At 44.2% G+C, this 18,878-nt stretch overlaps 1 protein-coding gene across 1 annotated transcript in view; it reads left to right on the top strand.

Annotated features, from left to right (window-relative positions):
• The window catches only part of JCAD (junctional cadherin 5 associated), a 54,639-nt gene that overhangs the window by 16,996 nt on the left and 18,765 nt on the right, over positions 1 to 18,878 (top strand). Inside the window, exon 2 of the mRNA XM_081097959.1 lies at positions 6,864 to 7,190. Within this exon, the coding sequence (XP_080954085.1) occupies positions 6,922 to 7,190 (269 nt within the window). The 5' untranslated portion in view covers positions 6,864 to 6,921. The remainder of the gene's footprint in view (positions 1 to 6,863; positions 7,191 to 18,878) is intronic.

Below are 18,878 nucleotides of genomic sequence, written 5' to 3' on the forward strand. Positions count from 1 at the left end.
GTAAAACCACAAATTCCATTAGAGATTACTATCCTAATATCCTAAACTCCTAGAAGCCCCATAGGTTTCCTTGGAATAAGTGGCGGCCCATCTATTTTACACATGAGCAAACTGAGGCTTGGAAGTTAAGTAAATTGACAAAGGCCACTTATGAAATGAAAGCCAGGATGGAAACCTAGGTCATCTTGACATCAGAGTGCTTGCTTTTTCTTCTTACTGTGCTCTGCCACCCTCTCTACATTTGTGTAGGACAGCAGTTTTTAACCGATGCACCATGGCAGGCACACTGATGTGCCTGCCACAAGGAATTTTCAAACATGCAGTTCCTGACTCTTTTCCCTTAGATTGTCAAATCAAAAAATGACAACAGCTAACACAACAATAGCCATCTGGTATGAATGAATCAAAATTATACCTACTTTTTTATTATCCAATCGGCAAAAAATAGAATTTATTTTTTGGTGTGCCGCAGAATTTTAGTAATTAGTTTATTTGTTTCATGACATAAAAAGATTGAAAATCACTGATGTAGGAGAAAGTCTGCAATCACCTTCCTCTGAGATGAGAAGAAACAGCTGAACACACGCTACCCAGAGAACTAGATCCATTAGCGTAAGTGTCCCTTTGAGTAGGCTGTCAGCTCTTCTTGTGGTGCTAGAGTTTTTAAACGGCTTTATAAGTTTTGTCTTTGAAATGATGGAGTTTAGGGATATAAGCAAGATTATATAGTAGGGAAACATGAAAAGGACAAAAGTGAAATCAAAAGAAACAAAAAACTGTGTCTTGACTGTTTTAAACCAAAGAAAGAAGAATAAAGGTGGCAGCATTGCATAACCATTTGTTTCCGGGGACCTGTGACTTCCCTCTGCTTCTGCAGTTCTGGTTGCTCTTCTGCCAGTGACGAGGTGTTCCCTGGCCTCAGGTGTCAAGCTACTGGTAGGTCATAGGTGGAGTCAGCAGAGGACAGTACTTTCCCTTAGGGCAGCGGTTCTCAACCTGTGGGTCGCGACCCCTTTGGGGGTCGAACAACCCTTTCATAGGGGTCGCCTAAGACCATCGGAAAACACATATATAATTACATATTGTTTTTGTGATTAATCACTATGCTTTAATTATGTTCAATTTGAAACAATGAAATTGGGGGTCACCACAACATGAGGAACTGTATTAAAGGGTCGCGGCATTAGGATGGTTGAGAACCTCTGCCATAGGGAGATTCATTTCTTTTACTTTTTCTGTTCTTAAGGATAGGAAAGTAGTTACAATTAGTAGCTATGCTTTTTCTTGGGAAGAACATTTCTGATATGATAGAACAGCTGTATTTGCTGTTGAGAACAGAGCAATGAACTTCTTAGATCGAGGAATTTCTCATAGGTTGATAAGGTCTTTGAACTTGCTGAAATTTCAGAGGTCATCTAGTCTAGCCCCCAACCGGCGTAGAAATGATTTTCATAATAGTGTTTTTCACACTGTAGGTTATGACAGACTAGAGCACTGTGAAATTTTGTGGGTGGTGACCATAATTTTTAAAAGTGTAATGGAATAGAAAGTGTTATAGAACATGTTAAGATGTGAGGGTGCATACTTCTTTAATGTTTTGATTGATGTGCAGCCACATGCTTTCAATGGGTGGTTATTGAAAGAACACAGGTTCCAAATCCATTCCCTCCACCTCTGCTTAAGAACCTCCCAGCTGGGAGCTCCCCACTTTGAGAGGCAGCGGTGCCTTCATGCTTGTTCTTGTGGTAAATGTTTCTCTTGCATCAAATGTCTCTAGATATTCACAGCATGAACATGACACTTACAGTGTGCTCATTGTCTCCTGTCATTGTGTCCGGGCCCTGCCAAGGCTAGAGGTCCCTTCCTTACTTGAGACTGTAACTAGGCGCATTCACTGCCCTAACCACTCTTACTAGATGTTCCGCAATGAGTATTTGGTACAAGGCAACAACAAAAAAGTAGCAAAGGAAAAATGTCTTACATTAAGTGGCTGGAAAATCACCCTTACAGGTGATCTTACTGTGCAGATCTACCCTGAGGTGGAGGATTTTTTTGAGCCTAGAGGCAATCTTCCAGAAGCCTTCCTGACCCCTTGAGACTGGGTAAGGGTCCCTTCTACATCATCCTGTTCTTATCTCTGTCACAGTGCTATGACACTGGAGAGGTGGCTAGCTTCTGCCACTAATAAATGCATATGCCATGTTTTGTTTGCCTATTTTTTAACGGTCTCTACAGCAAAACAGTAAGATTCTCAAGGGCAAAAAGCATGTCTTATTCATTATTATACTTTTAGTGCTTGGTGCATTGTAGGCACTCAGGAATTATGTGCTAATGTTTTGGACTATATGGAATAGCTTTTACTGTTTTAAGTGACTTGGATGGAAATTGAAGTCTGTTCATAAAAGACAAGGGATGGGTGCTAGAAAGCAGTCATGACTTTGCAAATCCAGAGTGACATCCAAAGGATACCAAAGGAATCAGGAGACGGTCCAAACTACATGATTAAAGTTAATAACTAATGTATAAGATTTCCATAAGGCAAGTAATCCTTGAGAGACAAACTAGGCTATTGTAACATAGTAAACCCACAATCTTATATTTGTGTGCTGATTTCCACTTTCACATATTCTTATTTGGCCCCAAACGATCTGGTGAGACAGGAAAACAGCGGCATCACCACCTTGCAGACCAGAAAACGGAGGTTTGGTGTGGTTAATGACTTGCTTGCTAAGGGACCATAGCTGGTGCTGGCATCAAAAGGGTCACACCTGAAACAGTACTGTTTGAGCTGCACGTATTCCTGCCACGCTGTGAAATCTGCTGTCATAACAACTGATATTTATCCTTTTTAGTGTGTCTTTCCAGGAACCCTTGGAGGTGGTGGATGGGTGATCAAATTAAATGCTGTTGATGTAGAGTGCTGGCATTTCAGGATTGGAAAAAAACTTTAGAAGGGGCCATCTTTTAGTCCAGCAACTCATTGGATGCCTGGCTTTTACTTAGCCACCAATGTCCCCTCCTGGTGGCCACTATAATTGACATTTTAGTGAGGTGGCTCATTTCATCTTAAGTAGATAAGGATGCTGAAGAAAGTAAGCTGAATATGACAGAGATTAGAGGAGTGGATCTCAACCTTCCTAATGCCGTGACCCTTTAATACAGTTCCTCATGTTGTGGTGACCCCCACCCATAAAATTATTTTCATTGCTACTTCATAACTGTAATTTTGCTACTGTTATGAATCTTAATGTAAATATCTAATATGCAGGATGTATTTTCATTGTTAAAAATTTAACATAATTAAAGCATAGTGATTAATCACAAAAACAATATGTAATTATATTTGTGTTTTCCGATGGTCTTAGGCGACCCCTATGAAAAGGTCGTTCAATGCTGGGGTCCCACCCCAGCATGTCCAGGGTTCCCCAAAGGTGTGGGCGGAGTCAGCGAAGAAGGAATGACATGGAGACAGCGTTCAGTTGATCAGCAAGCAGCCTAGCCAGGATCTCCAGCCAAGATCTGGTCTGGATCTCCAGCAAAGTTCTGGTTAGGATCTCCAGCCAGGTTCTGTGTCCATGTTGTCTTGCTAGGTTCTCCAGCCAGGTTCTCCAGGTTCTCCAGCCAGGTTCTGTAGCCAAGTTCCCTTGCTAGGTTCTCCAGCCAGGTTCTGTCCAGGTTCTCCAGCCAGGTTCAGTCACCAGGTTCTAGTCAGGTTTTCTTGCCAATTTCTGTAGTCAGGTTCAGTCCAGGATCTTTTGCCATGTTCTCTCGCTAGGTTCTGTCTCTAGGTTCTGAGGCCAGTTTCTGTCCAGGATCTTTTGCCATGTTCTCTCCAGCCAAGTTCTTCTGTCTCTAGAGAACGTTCTGTGTAGGTTCTGTGCCTAGGTTCTGTCTCTCTCTCTCTGTCTTCTTACATCTGTATTTATACCAGTTGATTTCAATCCTATCAATCTCTATTTCAAAGGTTAGGGCGTTTCTTATCTCCATTCCAGGGAGTAAGGATTATGTAGCTTAAGCATGATTGTTCGTAGTTAAAGTGATTAATTACCCACCTGGCACTTAGTTAAGAGGTTTTATTCCCTCCCTAACTTCAGGGGAAAATCCCTACCTGGGGAAACAACCTTTCTCAGAGAGGCGACCTTGGTTAAAACACATAGTGCCTAGAAGGTGAGCAAACATATTAAGAACAGTATGCCATATATGCCAGGTCCCTTGGAACAGCAAGCATGGACCGGCTCCCGGCAATTCAACCCCCAAAGGGGTTTCGACCCCACAGGTTGAGAACCTCTGGATTAGAGGAACAGTGTGACTGTTCAGCAGTCTGTGTCTGCTGTTTAGGGTAGGCATGAAGATGAGATAGAAGCCCAGGCTCTGAGTTGGGATTGAGAAAGTGAAGAATGTGAGGCAAAGGGTTGGATGGTGACTGGGAACACTTACTTGGGTTATGGGGCCTATGGGTCATCCCCTCCTCTCTTTTCCTCTCCCGGGGGCTCCAAGTCCTGCATGCTGAAGCTGGCACACTTTGTACTCCTGCTCCCCACAAGCTCTGGCCGCTGTGAGATGAAAAAGTTAGGACTTTCCAGTAATCAATATGCTTTTGTTATCAGACCTATTGGTCAAGTTATGGCTCTTAGGGGTTTGAATCTTTAAAAGATGTTTATGGCTTGACCTGGGTTGTCTTGCCATTTAAGAGTTTGCTAAATATAATTGTCATACAGACATAGCCATAATGGCCCAACTTACCTAACCCCAGAAGGAAAATAAGTCACATACATGTTTGTGAGACTCACTTCTTACCACTCCAACAATGGACTTAACAACCAACTCTGTGGTGGATACTGGCCTGTCCCTCAATCTATGTGATGGTTAGTTAAAGTGCAGTGCAGTTTGCTTTTAAAGAGCCTGACATAGCAAGAGAGAGAAACGGTGAGTCTCACAAGACCTACTAGTAAACTCTAACTTTAACTGTGGTGCTGATTTGATCGTGACATTGAGCCAATGAGTCTGGGGACCTTGGTCTAGGCTACCGGGATTCTGTTATGTTAGTTCTTTACTATTGAAATAATTGTACCCCAAATCTAGTTTAAATGTCAGTTCACCCTCTTGTACACATGCACATGCCGTTTATCTAGTGAACTCCTAATCATTCTTCAAAACCTACCTCAAATGTCCCTATCTCTCATTTGGGAATTCACTCAACAATTATTTATTGAGAGCATATTATGTGCCAGATTCTGAGGGTGTAGCATCAAACAAACCAAGACCCTACCTTCCTAACCTTGCCTCTATGTCCCCATAGTCCTGTCTGTAATGGAATCTCTTTCCTTTGCAGCCTGTAGTCCAGTGACTTATTTGATTGAATGAAAGGACAAGTGCTTGCCTCTCCGGTTCTTCCATTTCTGTCGAAGTGAATGACCCAAGTAGTACAACTCCCTAAAATACATGCAGCAGTAGTGTCAGGGATGGCAGAATTGCTATGGAGATTTTCCTACGAGTGCAGCAACTGCCAGAGCTTGTCAACCTCCCATAACATATAGGAACCTCATAGGAAAGTATAGCTTTCCAAAGTCTCATAGGCTCCATGCTGATAACCGAGCCTTTGCTGCTGCTGGAATCCAGCATGTGGTGAGGAGGAAGGACATGCGCAGTCAGAAGAATCACATGGCTCACTAAGAATCCCCACCGACAGGAAGCACACGCATCTCCTTTCACCTGCACACGGGCAGCAGGCATTTCCTGGCCATTGTTCGAGGGGCTGCTGTGGTGCTATTTCCGTCCACCAGTGAAGCGGGGCTGGAGCTGGCCAGCTCTTACAGGCCTGGCCTTGGTATGCTTCTTGCCCAGGCCAGCATCACAACATCTGGGGAGCCAGATTCAGATTCATGTGATCAAACTACCTTCCACCCTATTAACAACAAGAAGACTTAGGAAAGAAGATTCTTTTGTGTAAAAAGAAACATGGCAGCCCCATCTGCTTTCAAAAAACACATGCTTTCAAGCAGGTTCCTGCCCATATTTTTTTTTTTTTTTTTTTGTACTGTGGCCTGAGGACAGTTTATTCTGGGAAGTAGCTGCCGTGAATTCGTGTACCATGGCAGAACTCAGATGTGGACACCACTGGCCCAGAGATGTAGAATGTTTCCCCACAATTTATTGGGGAGAAATTTGATTCTTAAAGGTTTAATGTGGGGAGAAGTTTGGGATGGTACAGTGGGTTGGGTGTGTATGCTTGATAAGGGTGTCATGTGTTTTCTTATTATGAGCCTCAAAACTTAAGACGTGTTTTCAGCAGCTGGTTGACCTCCCCAGGGCAGCTGCACTTGCTCAGTGTATCATGTTCAAGTATGTCATGGCTCCATGTTGATTAAAGGTTCCATTCTGCCCTTTTAGAGTGAAAGGTATGTCTAAAGAATGAAAGCAGGGAAGTATAATAAGATTGAGCTGGACACTAGTAGTTTCTGTTTTTAGAAATACCAAGTAGTAATTGCAGCTTCTGAGTCTGTATTTATTTTGTCCTCTCTCGTTATGCCTGTTGTTTTCAGATGACTGGGTCAAGGGATGGTGGACACTGTTAATCATTTCATTGCTCAAACACCATTCTGGACTCCTCTATAAGAGGCAGTCATCCGACGGGTCCCCAGAATAAGCGCCACACCCTACAGAGCCCCTGCTCATCCACGTTCTCCACTTGAATAAGATAGAGAATCATTTCAGGCATCAATCCCCATTCCTACACCTTCTGTGCAGGAACTGTGCTACGTTCATAACCAGGGTCTAGTTCAGGGTGAAGGAGGAGGTGGTATCAGATGCGGCTACAGGGAGAATTAGTGAGTCCTCACGAACACTTTCTATTGTCCCCTCAGCGTGGGTTCTGCCATGATGACCGTTCCTGTCGCTGAACTTGGATGAGGCCAGTACATTATGTACGGTGTAGAAGACCTCCTGATTTCTCATGGATACAAGCTGTCAAGAGATCTTCCGGCACCACATGAGGGTCGCCAGCCAGCAAGGGCGAGAGAGAGAGTGGGTCATGGCTTGCTGAACGGATGTGAGGATGCCCCTACTGCCTTCCCACACAGTAAGGCGTCCCTGGGGACAAGACATGTGAGTGATTCTGAAAATGAGCACCATGCACTGAGAGCCCGAGGAGAGCCCCAGAGCGCCTCTGCTTCCAGGATGTCTGAGGAGGGGTAAGTGTGCACCCACCATGTTCTTCCGACTTGGGGTTTGGCAGTAGGTATGTAATAAAATCCTCCACTCCTTATAATTGGCTGGGGTAAGGGGCATGGGCTGAGGGACAAGAACACTGCTGTCCGTTGAGGTACTGGGATGTTCCAGTAGCACTGAGCACACGGTTGGGCCATAGTAAGCCTTCAGTAGGCAGTGGTGAGGAAACAGATTCTGTCCTACTAAATACTGCATTTCAGTACTCGGCTTCTCTGTTCTCTTGTAATTTCCTCATATTGCCTCAGCTAGGAATCACTTAAAAGCTCTGTAAAAGCTAGTTTATGTCAGGCACACATTCCTAGTACTTTAGGCTTTCTTACAAATATGTTTCGGTATTTGGTATACAGAGTTGAAAGAGGTTTGTGTTCCCTTCCGTTTGTGAAGAAGAACACCTTTCTCTTTATGTATCCATATAATTCCACTGGCTCCCGACCCATGTTTCCCTTGCACACATACTGGCCCCAGTGTGGGTCCCATCTGAATATAGCTGCATCTATGGGTGTTTGCTTACACCAGCAGAAAGGCCGGGTTGGCTGGGGGAATAGGAGGGTTAAAAAAGAGGGAATTTCGGCAGCTTGCCACAGAGCCAGCATGGGAGAGGAGCCCTGCAATCTCATCCAAGCCATTTGGACCTAGAGGAAACCCTTGTCATCACTTCATAAAACTGTTTGTCTTTAACACTGTGTGGAGACCAGGCTCAGACCAGGGAAGGAGGACTCTGCCTGTATTGAGCATCTTATGAACTTGCATGCAACTGGCAAGAAATGGACCTGTCTTTAAGGGAAACAAACGAGTACCCAGAAAGGGGAGTGAAGTAGCCTTTAATGGTTAGAAGCCACCTTTTTACAGAAAGGATCTTTTTTGTTTGTTGATAGCTTTCAGGCAAAAAGTGGGAGGAATTTTGTTCTTATAATTCAGAGCATCTGATACCTTGGTCATTAAGTAAAAAAAGTGAAGGTGATCACCACTCTGCATGCCCAGGGTAGTAAAAGTAGGTTTGTGTGGACAAGTCAGGCCATTTCTCTGGTTGAAGGGAAGAGTTATCATTGATGGAACCAGGTCAGGGGGGACCCAGAATGGAAAAGAACTTGAAACTACTTTCATATAACCTTGCCCTTCACAAATCACACTTGTGTCCATTGCTCTCTTGAGCTTAAGTCTCTTTTGATCCATGTTCCCTGAACTTTGGAAGAGGGTGCTTGTGGATGAGTTGGCTGAGAATTAGGCCAGCTTAGTTACTACGACACAGATTTGCATATATGTATGTTCTACCTTGTATTTCAGGGTCCAAAGAGCTTGTTACAGTGTTGGGCATACAAGGCATTTATTGTATGCTCATGGATTCAGTTCATTCTTCCCACCATTGTAACAATCGTTGAGAAGCAGACAGCTCAGTTTCTAATGAGGTACTGACAGTGGCTGTGGAATCCGTGGAATGCATGGCTGTGAAATGCATGCGCCATGTAGGCTGTGTGCGGTCTCTCCCAGTCTTGAAGGTTTAGATCAGAGATGAGAGTTGGGTCCCTGAGTGGGAGATGATAGAATCCCCTTTAGACTTCTGTGCGGGCAGTGTGGCTCCCAAACTTGTCCACAGATTGCTCAGGACTTTCTAGCCCCTATGTGATAGCAGGCTCCTGGGGATCTCTAGGTGTCTGGGCATCACCTGATCTGCCAGAGTCTTTCCTTCTGACATGAGTGAAGTGCTCAGATGAGTGGCTCATGTTACTCTGGGATGTCTTCATATAGATGACAGAGATCTTGACAGTTCTAGCCTCTTCCCCCTATTCTTGAGGTTGACTGATTAACCTCGGAGGTGTATACTAGCTTTGGGATTGAAGGTTGCCTGATAGGGTTAAAAGAGAAAATGCAGAGGGAGAGATTAACTGAGGAACTTATATGCATATATATGCATAGTCCATGGACACACAGTGTGGTGAAGGCCTGGGAGGAGGGGGTGCAGGGTGGAAGGGGTCAATGGGAAAAAAGCAAAGGAGACGTCTGTAATACTTTCAACAATAAAGATAAATTTTAAAAAAGAGAGAGAGAGAGAAAATGCATAATACATGCTTACAGATATCTGTGCCAGTGCCTAAAGCCTCAGAGACCAGCTGAGTTGGGTTGTAATGAAATGATGTCTTTTGTTTGTTGGCTTGTTTTTAAGTAGTCAATAGAGAACTGAAAACAGGAGATGAACAGGAAGGTGGGCAGAAGGTTTTCTCATCAGAAAAAAATGTTCTTTGGGAGAAAATAAATAGGTGCTAATAGTTAACAGCTTAAAAATTAAAAACAAGGAAAAGGAAAATTAAACCAATAATACTTTGGCTTCCATAAATTCTGTATCTGGGTAAATAAATGATAGCAGGCCAGGTCCCAGCCTTGAGTCACTGGATGAATACAGCAGTGGCCCTGCAGCCTGGCCTGTCCCATAGGACCCTGCTGGGCTGGCCTCTGGGTCTGTGGGGGGAAGGTGAGGTCCAGAATGGCCCTGTGCAACTCCAAGCCGTCAAGGTGACTAGGAAGTGTCACAAGGGCTCTCCTTCCTGTAGTTTCTCTAGTGGGTTGAGGTCCACCTTAGAGGGTGTCCCCACACTGCGGCTGTCCATAGCACTCCACTGACTTCCCGGGGAAGATGGCCACCCAGGGGCTGGACAGAGTCGGTTTGTTTTATTCTGGCAGGATGGTGATGTAGGCATGCTGACAATGTTGTTATTTTATAGCCAAAGAACGTGAAGCCCAGAGAATGTTGGTGACTTGGCACGGGCCACTGGAAGCAGTGGAGGGGAGCTGTCAGGCCGGCTGCTTGCTGCCGCTCTGCAGCAGCACGGGGCCATGTGAGGCCTGCCCTGTTTGGAAGGGGTACTCAGTCCTCTGCGTGCCTTTCACAGTTGCTCAGTGCTGGACTGTCCTTTCACACTTCCTTGTCCTCTGCCCTCCCAACAGCTCAAATGGATGTGAAACTGCTCTCAGAGCCCAGCTATGTCCCTTTCCTGTGTGGAGCTGTGTAAGGAATACGTCCTGTCACCCCTCAATTAGAAACATGTACCTCACCCTGCTTCTCTGGGTATGGTGCTCAGGACTACATAAATGAAGTTGGGATTGCCCATAATCTGGGGTGCGGTGAGAATGGTCAGTATTTAGTTCTCCCCCCTGATATTTAACATCATCTTAGAACAGAAGTATGTAAGGGCTGGTTATATCAAGTAAAACTTAAAAAAAAAAAAAAAGAGGACAGACATGGAGCCTTACCCAGATTTCCAAACATTCGGGATATGTATTTCCTAACTTGCTGAAGAGGCTGTGCTTCGAGCTTCCACAATCATTAGATCAAGTGATACCAATCACCCAACATGGGTTGAGAATGACAGTTCTGTTGTGAGGAGAGGTTAAGGACTGACTGAACTTGCTAAAAAGCTCTTATGCTCAAGCAGTGGAGCCAGGACCAAAAGTCTATTCTTATTTTACACAGTTGTTTATCCAAACTGAAGTCTAGAGAACTATTGTTTTCCAAAGCTACATTCAGTGTGTTGCACTGGCCGTCTCAGGGCTGGTAACTTTACAAGCATATAAAGCACAAATGATGGACTCTGACCCTGGTTGTGCAACTCCCGGCCCAGGCGCCTTCCTGGCCCCATTGCCTGCGTTGCCAACCCCCAGCTCTTTCATAGACCTTGCGGGCCTCCTCCTCTGAGCCACATGTGTCTTTCTTATGTCCTCTTCCATTTCCAGGGTGTCAGCCACACAGGCACCATGTGCTCCCCACTCTCTAAGCCCTGCCCAGAAGCCCCCAGAACCCTCTCCTCCCCATCTTCCCCAGAAACCCACCTTACCAGTTTGACTTTTTCAGCTTCCTCCAGTTGAAGTTACCCTCCCCTGTGTTCTTCCAACACTTTCTCCTAGTCCACAGGATTGTCAGCTTCCTGAGGGCTGACACCATTCTCATTCATCTCTGATTTTGCTAATTCCTGTTAAAGACTTTTGCATTTATTAAACACCCAAACATCTATCAGAAATACACTGGATGAAACCTAGTCCTTTTATGGCAAGGCAGTTGTGTAAGTGCGGAGTGTTTCAGGCCACTGGCTACGTGAGATGGGAGGTGGAGGAGGTTTTGCCAGGGAGAAGAGCTGTGTGAGGCTAGTTTGGGAAGGTTCCATTGTGAAAGGAGGCATGCCAGCTTCCTGTGCTGGACAGTGGAGGTAGCAGTGCTGATGGCTTCATTTGGACCCACTAACTCTTGGGAGATGAGCAGGGAAGTAGGGATGAGGAAATAACAGATTCAGAAAAACTCCCGTAGGCCCACTAGTCCTGGTGGTAAAGTTTCCCTTGTTGGTGACATGTGCAGGTGCAGGAAGCTGAGCCCACCTGAGTGGACAGGGGACAGTTGTTGTGAGAATGTAATAGGGACTCTCATGGACCATCCACAGGGAGGAAACAGACTCACAGGCCTCATGCCACGTGGGGATGAGGAAGCTGGGAGCCACACTTGGTCCATTGATGTCCCTCTGGGTTGGAGTTGTCCCCTGGGGGACTCTTTGGGTCTCTGTCCCACAATGTTGCTATGTCTGCCTCCCTGCATTCTCCCTCCTCTGCTGATCAGCCTCTTCCCTTCACAGACAGTTACTCTTCCCAGGAATTTGGGCTCACAGTCAGTGACTTTGTTCTCCTCTTGCTTCTACATCATGGTTTAATTCCAGAGCCCCTGATGACCACTGCCCATTTCTCTTAGAATTTTGAGAGAAACAATTGGTAGTTTTGGGCAGCCCGGGGATGCTGCGGCCAGCCATTGGGAGCAGGGGAGGGACTGGATAGGGGACGGGAGGTTGGACAGGGGAGTCTGAGCTTTATCCGTTGTGGGTGAAGGGGCTATAGATGAGGGCAGTTTTCGGGTTGGGTGGGGGTGCTAACTATGTACCCTCAACCCTGTCCTCTTCACAGACCATTCTTTTAGGAGCTCTAAAGACTTGGCATTTCCCCTTTGCATCATTGACTCCACAGAGCTCATCTAAAGGCTAAACCACTCCTAAGTTTTCTCAATGAACAGGTTGTGATGCTGAAACTGCCTGAAGGCTTTGCAAGAAAGTCCCTCACATGCTACAGAAAACCCTCACAGGCCATGTCGAAGGTCACTATGGTAATCCTACGTGCATAGCTGGAAAACCAGGAGTGTGTGTAAAGCAGCACCCAGTCAGCATTCTATAGATCAAATCATTTAATGCCAGAGTTTTATTATGTCCTATTTTTGCCATACAATCAACAACAGATACTTATTGAGTGCATCTTATAAGTGGCATCTCTGTCCTCCCTCCAGCAATACAAAAAGGATGCTCCTGAAAGCTTCTTTTTACATCTGTGTTCAAAGATTATAATGAGAAGTATTCTTTTAGTCCACCAGTTTGCACTAAGTTTAACTATTTATGCACACGCTATCTTGTTCCAAAGCTTGCTTGCCAACACACACACACCCCCACACACACAGATTAAGGAGGAAAAGAGGAGACAAAGGAGAAAAGCTGGCTGCTATCTATATGTGGAGGAAACTGCTGCTTAAAATCCAAGTAGCTGTAACTACCATTAAACTATATAAAAGACTGTTATCAGGCATTCACGGTTTCCTTCATGTTTCCTTTGAAATATTATAATTAGAGGAAACTGTAAAATAAAGTAACAAAGCAGAGATTTGAATCTAAAAGTGACACCATAATAGGTTCTTCTCTGCTTCGCCCCAGGAATTCTGGTAAAAATTTTGTTAGTTAACCATGAGAATGACTTGTAATTATCTCTTGCCATCAGCAGCAGTTGTAACTAATTAGAGACAGAGCAATCTAAGAGAGTCTCTGATGTGGTGGTGACCTGGGGTCTCCTCTTGGGAGGTTTATATTTGATCAGTAAACATCCATTCTAGCCAGTGCTACTGGATATAGTAAACAGTTAACTTTCAGAGGCTTTTTAAGCTGCTCTCAAATCATATCCTGCTTATAATGGTTTTCCAAAAAAGGAATGCTGCAAGTTTAACATCTGTTTCTATGTAGCTCTTTCTCTTTATAAAACCATACTTCCACAAGCATTACTTGTCTTTTAGCTGCTTGCTTCATATCCTAAGTGTTAGGTGTTGTTATTTTGACCTCTTCACAGAGAAAAGTCAGAATTGTTTGAGCTGTGGTGCTCATGAGCACACATTAAGCTTTGGATCTCCTGTTTTTCCCATTGTCTCTTTGTAGGCCCTCTTCTGAGGTGCTTTGTTTTGGTTCATAAGCAGTGCAAACCCCCAGAAGTGCCGGGACCCTCGTTCTTTCTCCTGCACACACTCTTACGTTGCTTTACAGTCATCAGTTTTTCCCAGCAGGAAGCAGGTCGGGCCCTTGGAACATGAGACTCCTGGGAGATCCGTGATGAGGAAGCACTTCTAGAAGGGGGAGACTTCAGCAGTGCAGCCGAGAGCTTCATTTGTATTGTTGGTAGCCGTGGCCTCACCAAGAGGAGAATTATTAGTGTGGAGTTTATTCTTTAGCTGGGGCATTGGATTAGTTAGCCAGCTGGGAAATACCCAAATGAGAGACACTGAATAGTAAAAATATGAAACATGGCTCTAAAAACGAACCGAGAGGGCCTCCAGTTCCAGTCACTTTCTTTCAAAGATGACTGCAGCTGACTATTGAACAACATGGATGTGAATGCGGGCTCAACCACCTGTGGATGGAAAACAGTATTTTTGATTAGCAGTTAGGGATCTGTGGATGCAGAGGTTTGAATGTATGCCTTATTCTACTCCATTGTATAGAAGGGATTTGACCATTTTTGGTATGCACATGGGTCCTGGAAGTGATTGCCAGCAGATACCAAGGGATGACTGGAGGTCAAAAGTATACTCAGACTTTTGAGCACTGAGGGATTGACACCCCCAGCCTCTGGGTTGTTCAAGGGTCAACTGCATCCCTCTGAGTTCTTAACAAAGTACAAAGAGCCTAGACGCGAGTCTAGCTGACACACTGACATGCACCAGCTGTGGGACCTCAGGACTTTGGTTAGCGCCCCTGCGGTGCAGGGTCCTTGTCTGTCTAGGGAGAGGATGTGGACTGGTTCTTTACAGACCCTCAGGCTTTCTGGTTTACTCATCTCTGGCGGCTGCCTCCCCTGCTCTTCAGTGCTCTAAGCTTACCTTCCAAAGAATAGAGGGTCAGAGGCACAGAGAACACTCCATAAATGTCCATTGAATAAATGAATGAATATATAAAAGGGAGGGGTGGTGATAGAAACATGAAAGGGAAGTGAGAAACTAGGATGTGATTTTTTTTCATTGTCTATGGTGACAGTGTATGGACTATACTAGTGAAGATATTTTAACTTCGTAAAATATAATATATCCTTATTAAAGAGAAAATAGGAAAATACTGAAATAATCTGCCTTACCTATTGGATATATGTGAGAGACAGTGAATCATATGTAGTTTGCTCTTCCTGCTTTGTTTTCATAAACTAAATGTTGGTTTGTTCTACATCATCATTATGGAAACGGGTGTAGCTCTTCCTTAGAGACCAGGCAGCACCGGAGGGACAGAGTCTGTTATGACAGTCAGCTATATCATTGTTTCCTGTGATTGTGAAGGCCTATAGATTACGACTTAGTGAAAGACAATACAGATCTAAAATAATCACCATGTTGAGACAAACAGTTCTCTTCTCTCCTCTGTGCCCCTCACCCTCTTCCTTGGATGATGTGAGAAAAAGAGTTTCAGAATTATGTACTCCACTGAGAATTTATTTTCATTGGATTAACAATAGTAATAATAACTAAAAACAAGAATTTATTATATTAGACACTTTATTAAACAGTTTAAATGTATTATTTCATTAATCTTAACAAACTTCAAAAGAAAGGAATTATTAACATCTCTTTAATATAAATGAAGAATCAGAGGTAGAGAGAGGTGGAGTATGTTGCAGAAGGCATATAGTTAGAACGTGGTGTGTTGGCATTTGAGCCCACGACGTCTGGCCAGCGCCCAGGGCAGATGCCCACTCTTTCCCTGCAATATTGCCACACTGCTCCCTGCTGGTGCATTGAAAGCTTGAGGTCACCTATTGTCTCATAGCCTTGTGCAAGTGCCACAAGCTTTGACTGGCTTTGAGGATTGGCTACATGCTCACTGGGCTTCCCCCTCCCACCTCCCAGGCCTGACTGCAGGCATCGTCTTTGCATTCCACTCTTATCTATAAGCCCTTTCTCCCTAAAGCTTGGAGATTTGTCAGAAGATGATTAGTAGCCTGTGGTAAATGCAGGTGCAGCCACCAAGCACTCAAACGAGGAGGCCCACATCTTGAAGGAGGGAAGAAAGGCATTTGCCCCAACTTTCACCTGGGTTTTACCTGCAGTGAAATGCAAGTCCAGTAGTCTCCACGGATCGGTGCCCTTGGTCTGACACAGGCTCTCCACAGGCTCGAGGAGGCCTTTACATCATGATGGCACACAGATGATGTTTTATATAGAGGGTTATTTATACACTATAGTATATTGAGTATACCAGGGCGTGCTGAAAAATCAAATAGCAGGCTTCCGGCACAAAGAGCATTAAGAGCAAGTTCTGTAGCAATAGGTAGCTGACCCTATCACAGAAACATGTCAGACATCTAACACTGGGGCTGGTGAATATGAGTCACTCTAAAGAGATGCCTCAACACCTCTGCCTGTCTAGAGGGAGAGAGCTTCTTTGAGTGTGAGGTTCTTTAGGTGGCACGTGCTACCTTTCTGCTCAGATGGTGCATCTGGGTAATACTGACTGGCCCGTTGGAGGGGAGCGCCTTCTGAAGGAACAACTGCAGTGAAGTGCTGCAGCCCACCCTGGTCCAGAACATGATGCCAGGGTTTGAAGGCAATGGCAGCGCCAGCATCTGCTAGGTGGCAGACCTGCAGCTGGAAGAAGTCACTGGGCCTGGGACCATTTTAGTGGGGCCTCCCACCCTCCACCCAGACCTCACAGGGAAGCACAGCTGATTAGACTCTGGGGGCTGCCCAAGGGGACTGGATTCAGGATTTTGTTCATGGAGGAGGGAGGGCATCTATCCCATGCCCACCGGCAATTGGGCTCAGAACTAGATGTAGCAAGTTGGTACAGCAACTAAGGATCTTGGAGTCCACTGAGAAGGTAATCCTGGAGTGTGTGAAACTATGGTTAAAGTCATTCAAATATTGCCATTCTAAGTAGGCTTTTACTTTTAAAAGAAAGGCAATATTGTGGTTGGAAATGAGTCACGTAAACCAACGGAAATGTTTCCTAATTTTTTCATCATTAGCTTTTATATGTTCAGTGACTAAGTTTACCTTTTTCCCTTTAGACATGTTGTTTTTCACATGTTTATATTTCACATATTTTCCAAACTGTTTTTATCTGTTGTTTTGTTGGTATCAGGCCTCTTTTCTGTGGTAAAGCACAGAGTTGTTTGCAAGTGTAACGTCTGTCTCTCTCTGTCCTGTTCTCCCAGGAATTCTGTATAAAGACCTGTTTGTCTCATTGAACTTGTCAACACAATTTATTTGGGCTATCGCATTCCACTCTGCTTTCCTTATCTTTCCCACCCTGTATTACTGTGTTTTTGTAAAATGTGCCATTGTTAATGTTTTTAAATGTAAATTATTAGTCTAATTTTTTAAAAAGAAAAGTTTTATTTGATCATATTTCCTCAAAGATATTAGAAAAAAATATTCTTGGTTTTGAAGCCATCTGAGGTAGCATACATTTTAGCTGGTAATAGACATTATATATCAAAGCCAATAAATATCTACCCTTGGTAACTTGTCTGAAGGAGAAATCTATCAGAACTGTCACCATGTGGGATTCTCTTGTGCCTGTCCAAGCCAGGGTCATACTAGGTACAAAATAGATATTTATTAAATAAATGCTTTATAGTTTTGTCATGTGAACTATTTTTTAAATAGATTATTTAAAACTTCCCAGATAACCTATGTTTTCCTTAAATTGGGATTTAGGTGCATTGTGCAAATAGAAAAAGTTTAACCCGGATGCTTAGCCATTTTGATGAGTTGTATATGGTAGTTTTGACAAAGTTAAGGTGACAGTGTAAGATTGGGGGAGGGGAAGAAAACTGTCACATTACCTGTGTTGGTAGTTGCAGTCTGTTTATATTCTTGTCCTATTTATGTCTCTTTGTCTTCTGATTATGCTCACGGCACATAGATAGACAAGCACCACCTTGGGATTTCAGCCACCTCTTGGCATTTAGGTCCACCACGTGTTTACTGAGAAACCAGAATACCCACTGAGAAAATGAGCAGAAGCCACGCAATGTGGTTTTTTCTATAAAGTCGTGCAACACAGGAAAATGTTTGTGAGAGCGTAAGGAGAACGAATGGTGCTCATTGAAGCTGTGTGGTGCACAGAGCCCACTCACCGCCAGCTGAAGGACAGAGGCAGAAAGGAGACTCTGAGGGAGGGCGTCAACCACATGCTCCCTAATGGTTTATTTCACTCTCTCTTTTTTGGATCTGTGACAATTGAACTGACTAAGTTCTGGTTTTTGTCTTGCCTTTGGACTTGCATGGAGTCTAAGAACCTATAGCCAGTAGGTGCTGAGGACTTTTAAATAGTTCATCTTCTACAGTGTTTCTCAGGCTATGGGTGAGAGTCACAGAGGATTTCCTAAGGGAAGGGACCGTGGCTTCCAGAGCTTTGGACTGTGATTGCTGGCTCACCTGAGTGGGGAGGGGTGTGTGTGGGGGGAGAAATGTGCAAGCCCCTCTCCCTGCTGCGATGCAATGACTAATCCTTATAGAACCCGACCCATTAAGTGTTCAGCTAAGTACCCCAAAACCTAAATGTTCAAAACCTGATTTTGGTGACAACAAAAGCAACAAAGAAATTGACCTTTAGCCAGGCCCAGCGTTAAGACAGCTTGCACTGTGTATGCCAGTAAATGCAGAAGCATTTAGGTTGCTCAGTGGCAAATGCTTTCTTTCAAGTTGATTTCAAATATTTTCTACTTTTTCAACCCATAATTCAGCCTTGCTTTAAGTGGATGCTTAGCAAATTATCGGGGGTGGGAATGGAGATAGGATTTGAAGAACTCCCTCACTTTTTAAGGCAAAGAAGTAATTCCAAAATAATAATAATAATAATAATAATACGTAATAATAGATTTTTTAAAATATATTTTATTGATTTTTTTACAGAGAGGAAAGGAGAGGGATGGAGAGTTAGAAACATTGAAGAGAGGGACATCAATCAGCTGCTTCCTTACGCCCCCTACTGGGGATGTGCCCACAACCAAAGTACATGCCCTTGATCAGAATTGAACCTGGGACCCTGCAGTCGGTAGTCCACGCTCTATCCACTGAGCCAAACCGGTCAGGGAAATAATAAATTTTTACTAGTCATTTACCATTTAGGCTCCTGCAGAACAGCAGCCTTCTGCTTATATGCTGGGAATAGACCTACTCCAGCCCACTCCCCTCAGCTGCCCCGTTCCTGGGCCTTTATGTGCTGTGGTTGCACAGAACTCGTGGCCTAGGAGCCTCTCCCTATTCCCTGTCAGCTTCACTCTACCGTGCTATCAGCTGAAAAGTGGACTGTGTTGTAGAAATTGTTTAAAACTACAAATTACATGTAGACACATGACAAAAAATGAGCCTTACTAATGAT

Source organism: Myotis nattereri, assembly GCF_964212035.1.
Source record: "Myotis nattereri genome assembly, chromosome: 1".
Classification (NCBI taxonomy): Eukaryota; Metazoa; Chordata; class Mammalia; order Chiroptera; family Vespertilionidae; genus Myotis; species Myotis nattereri.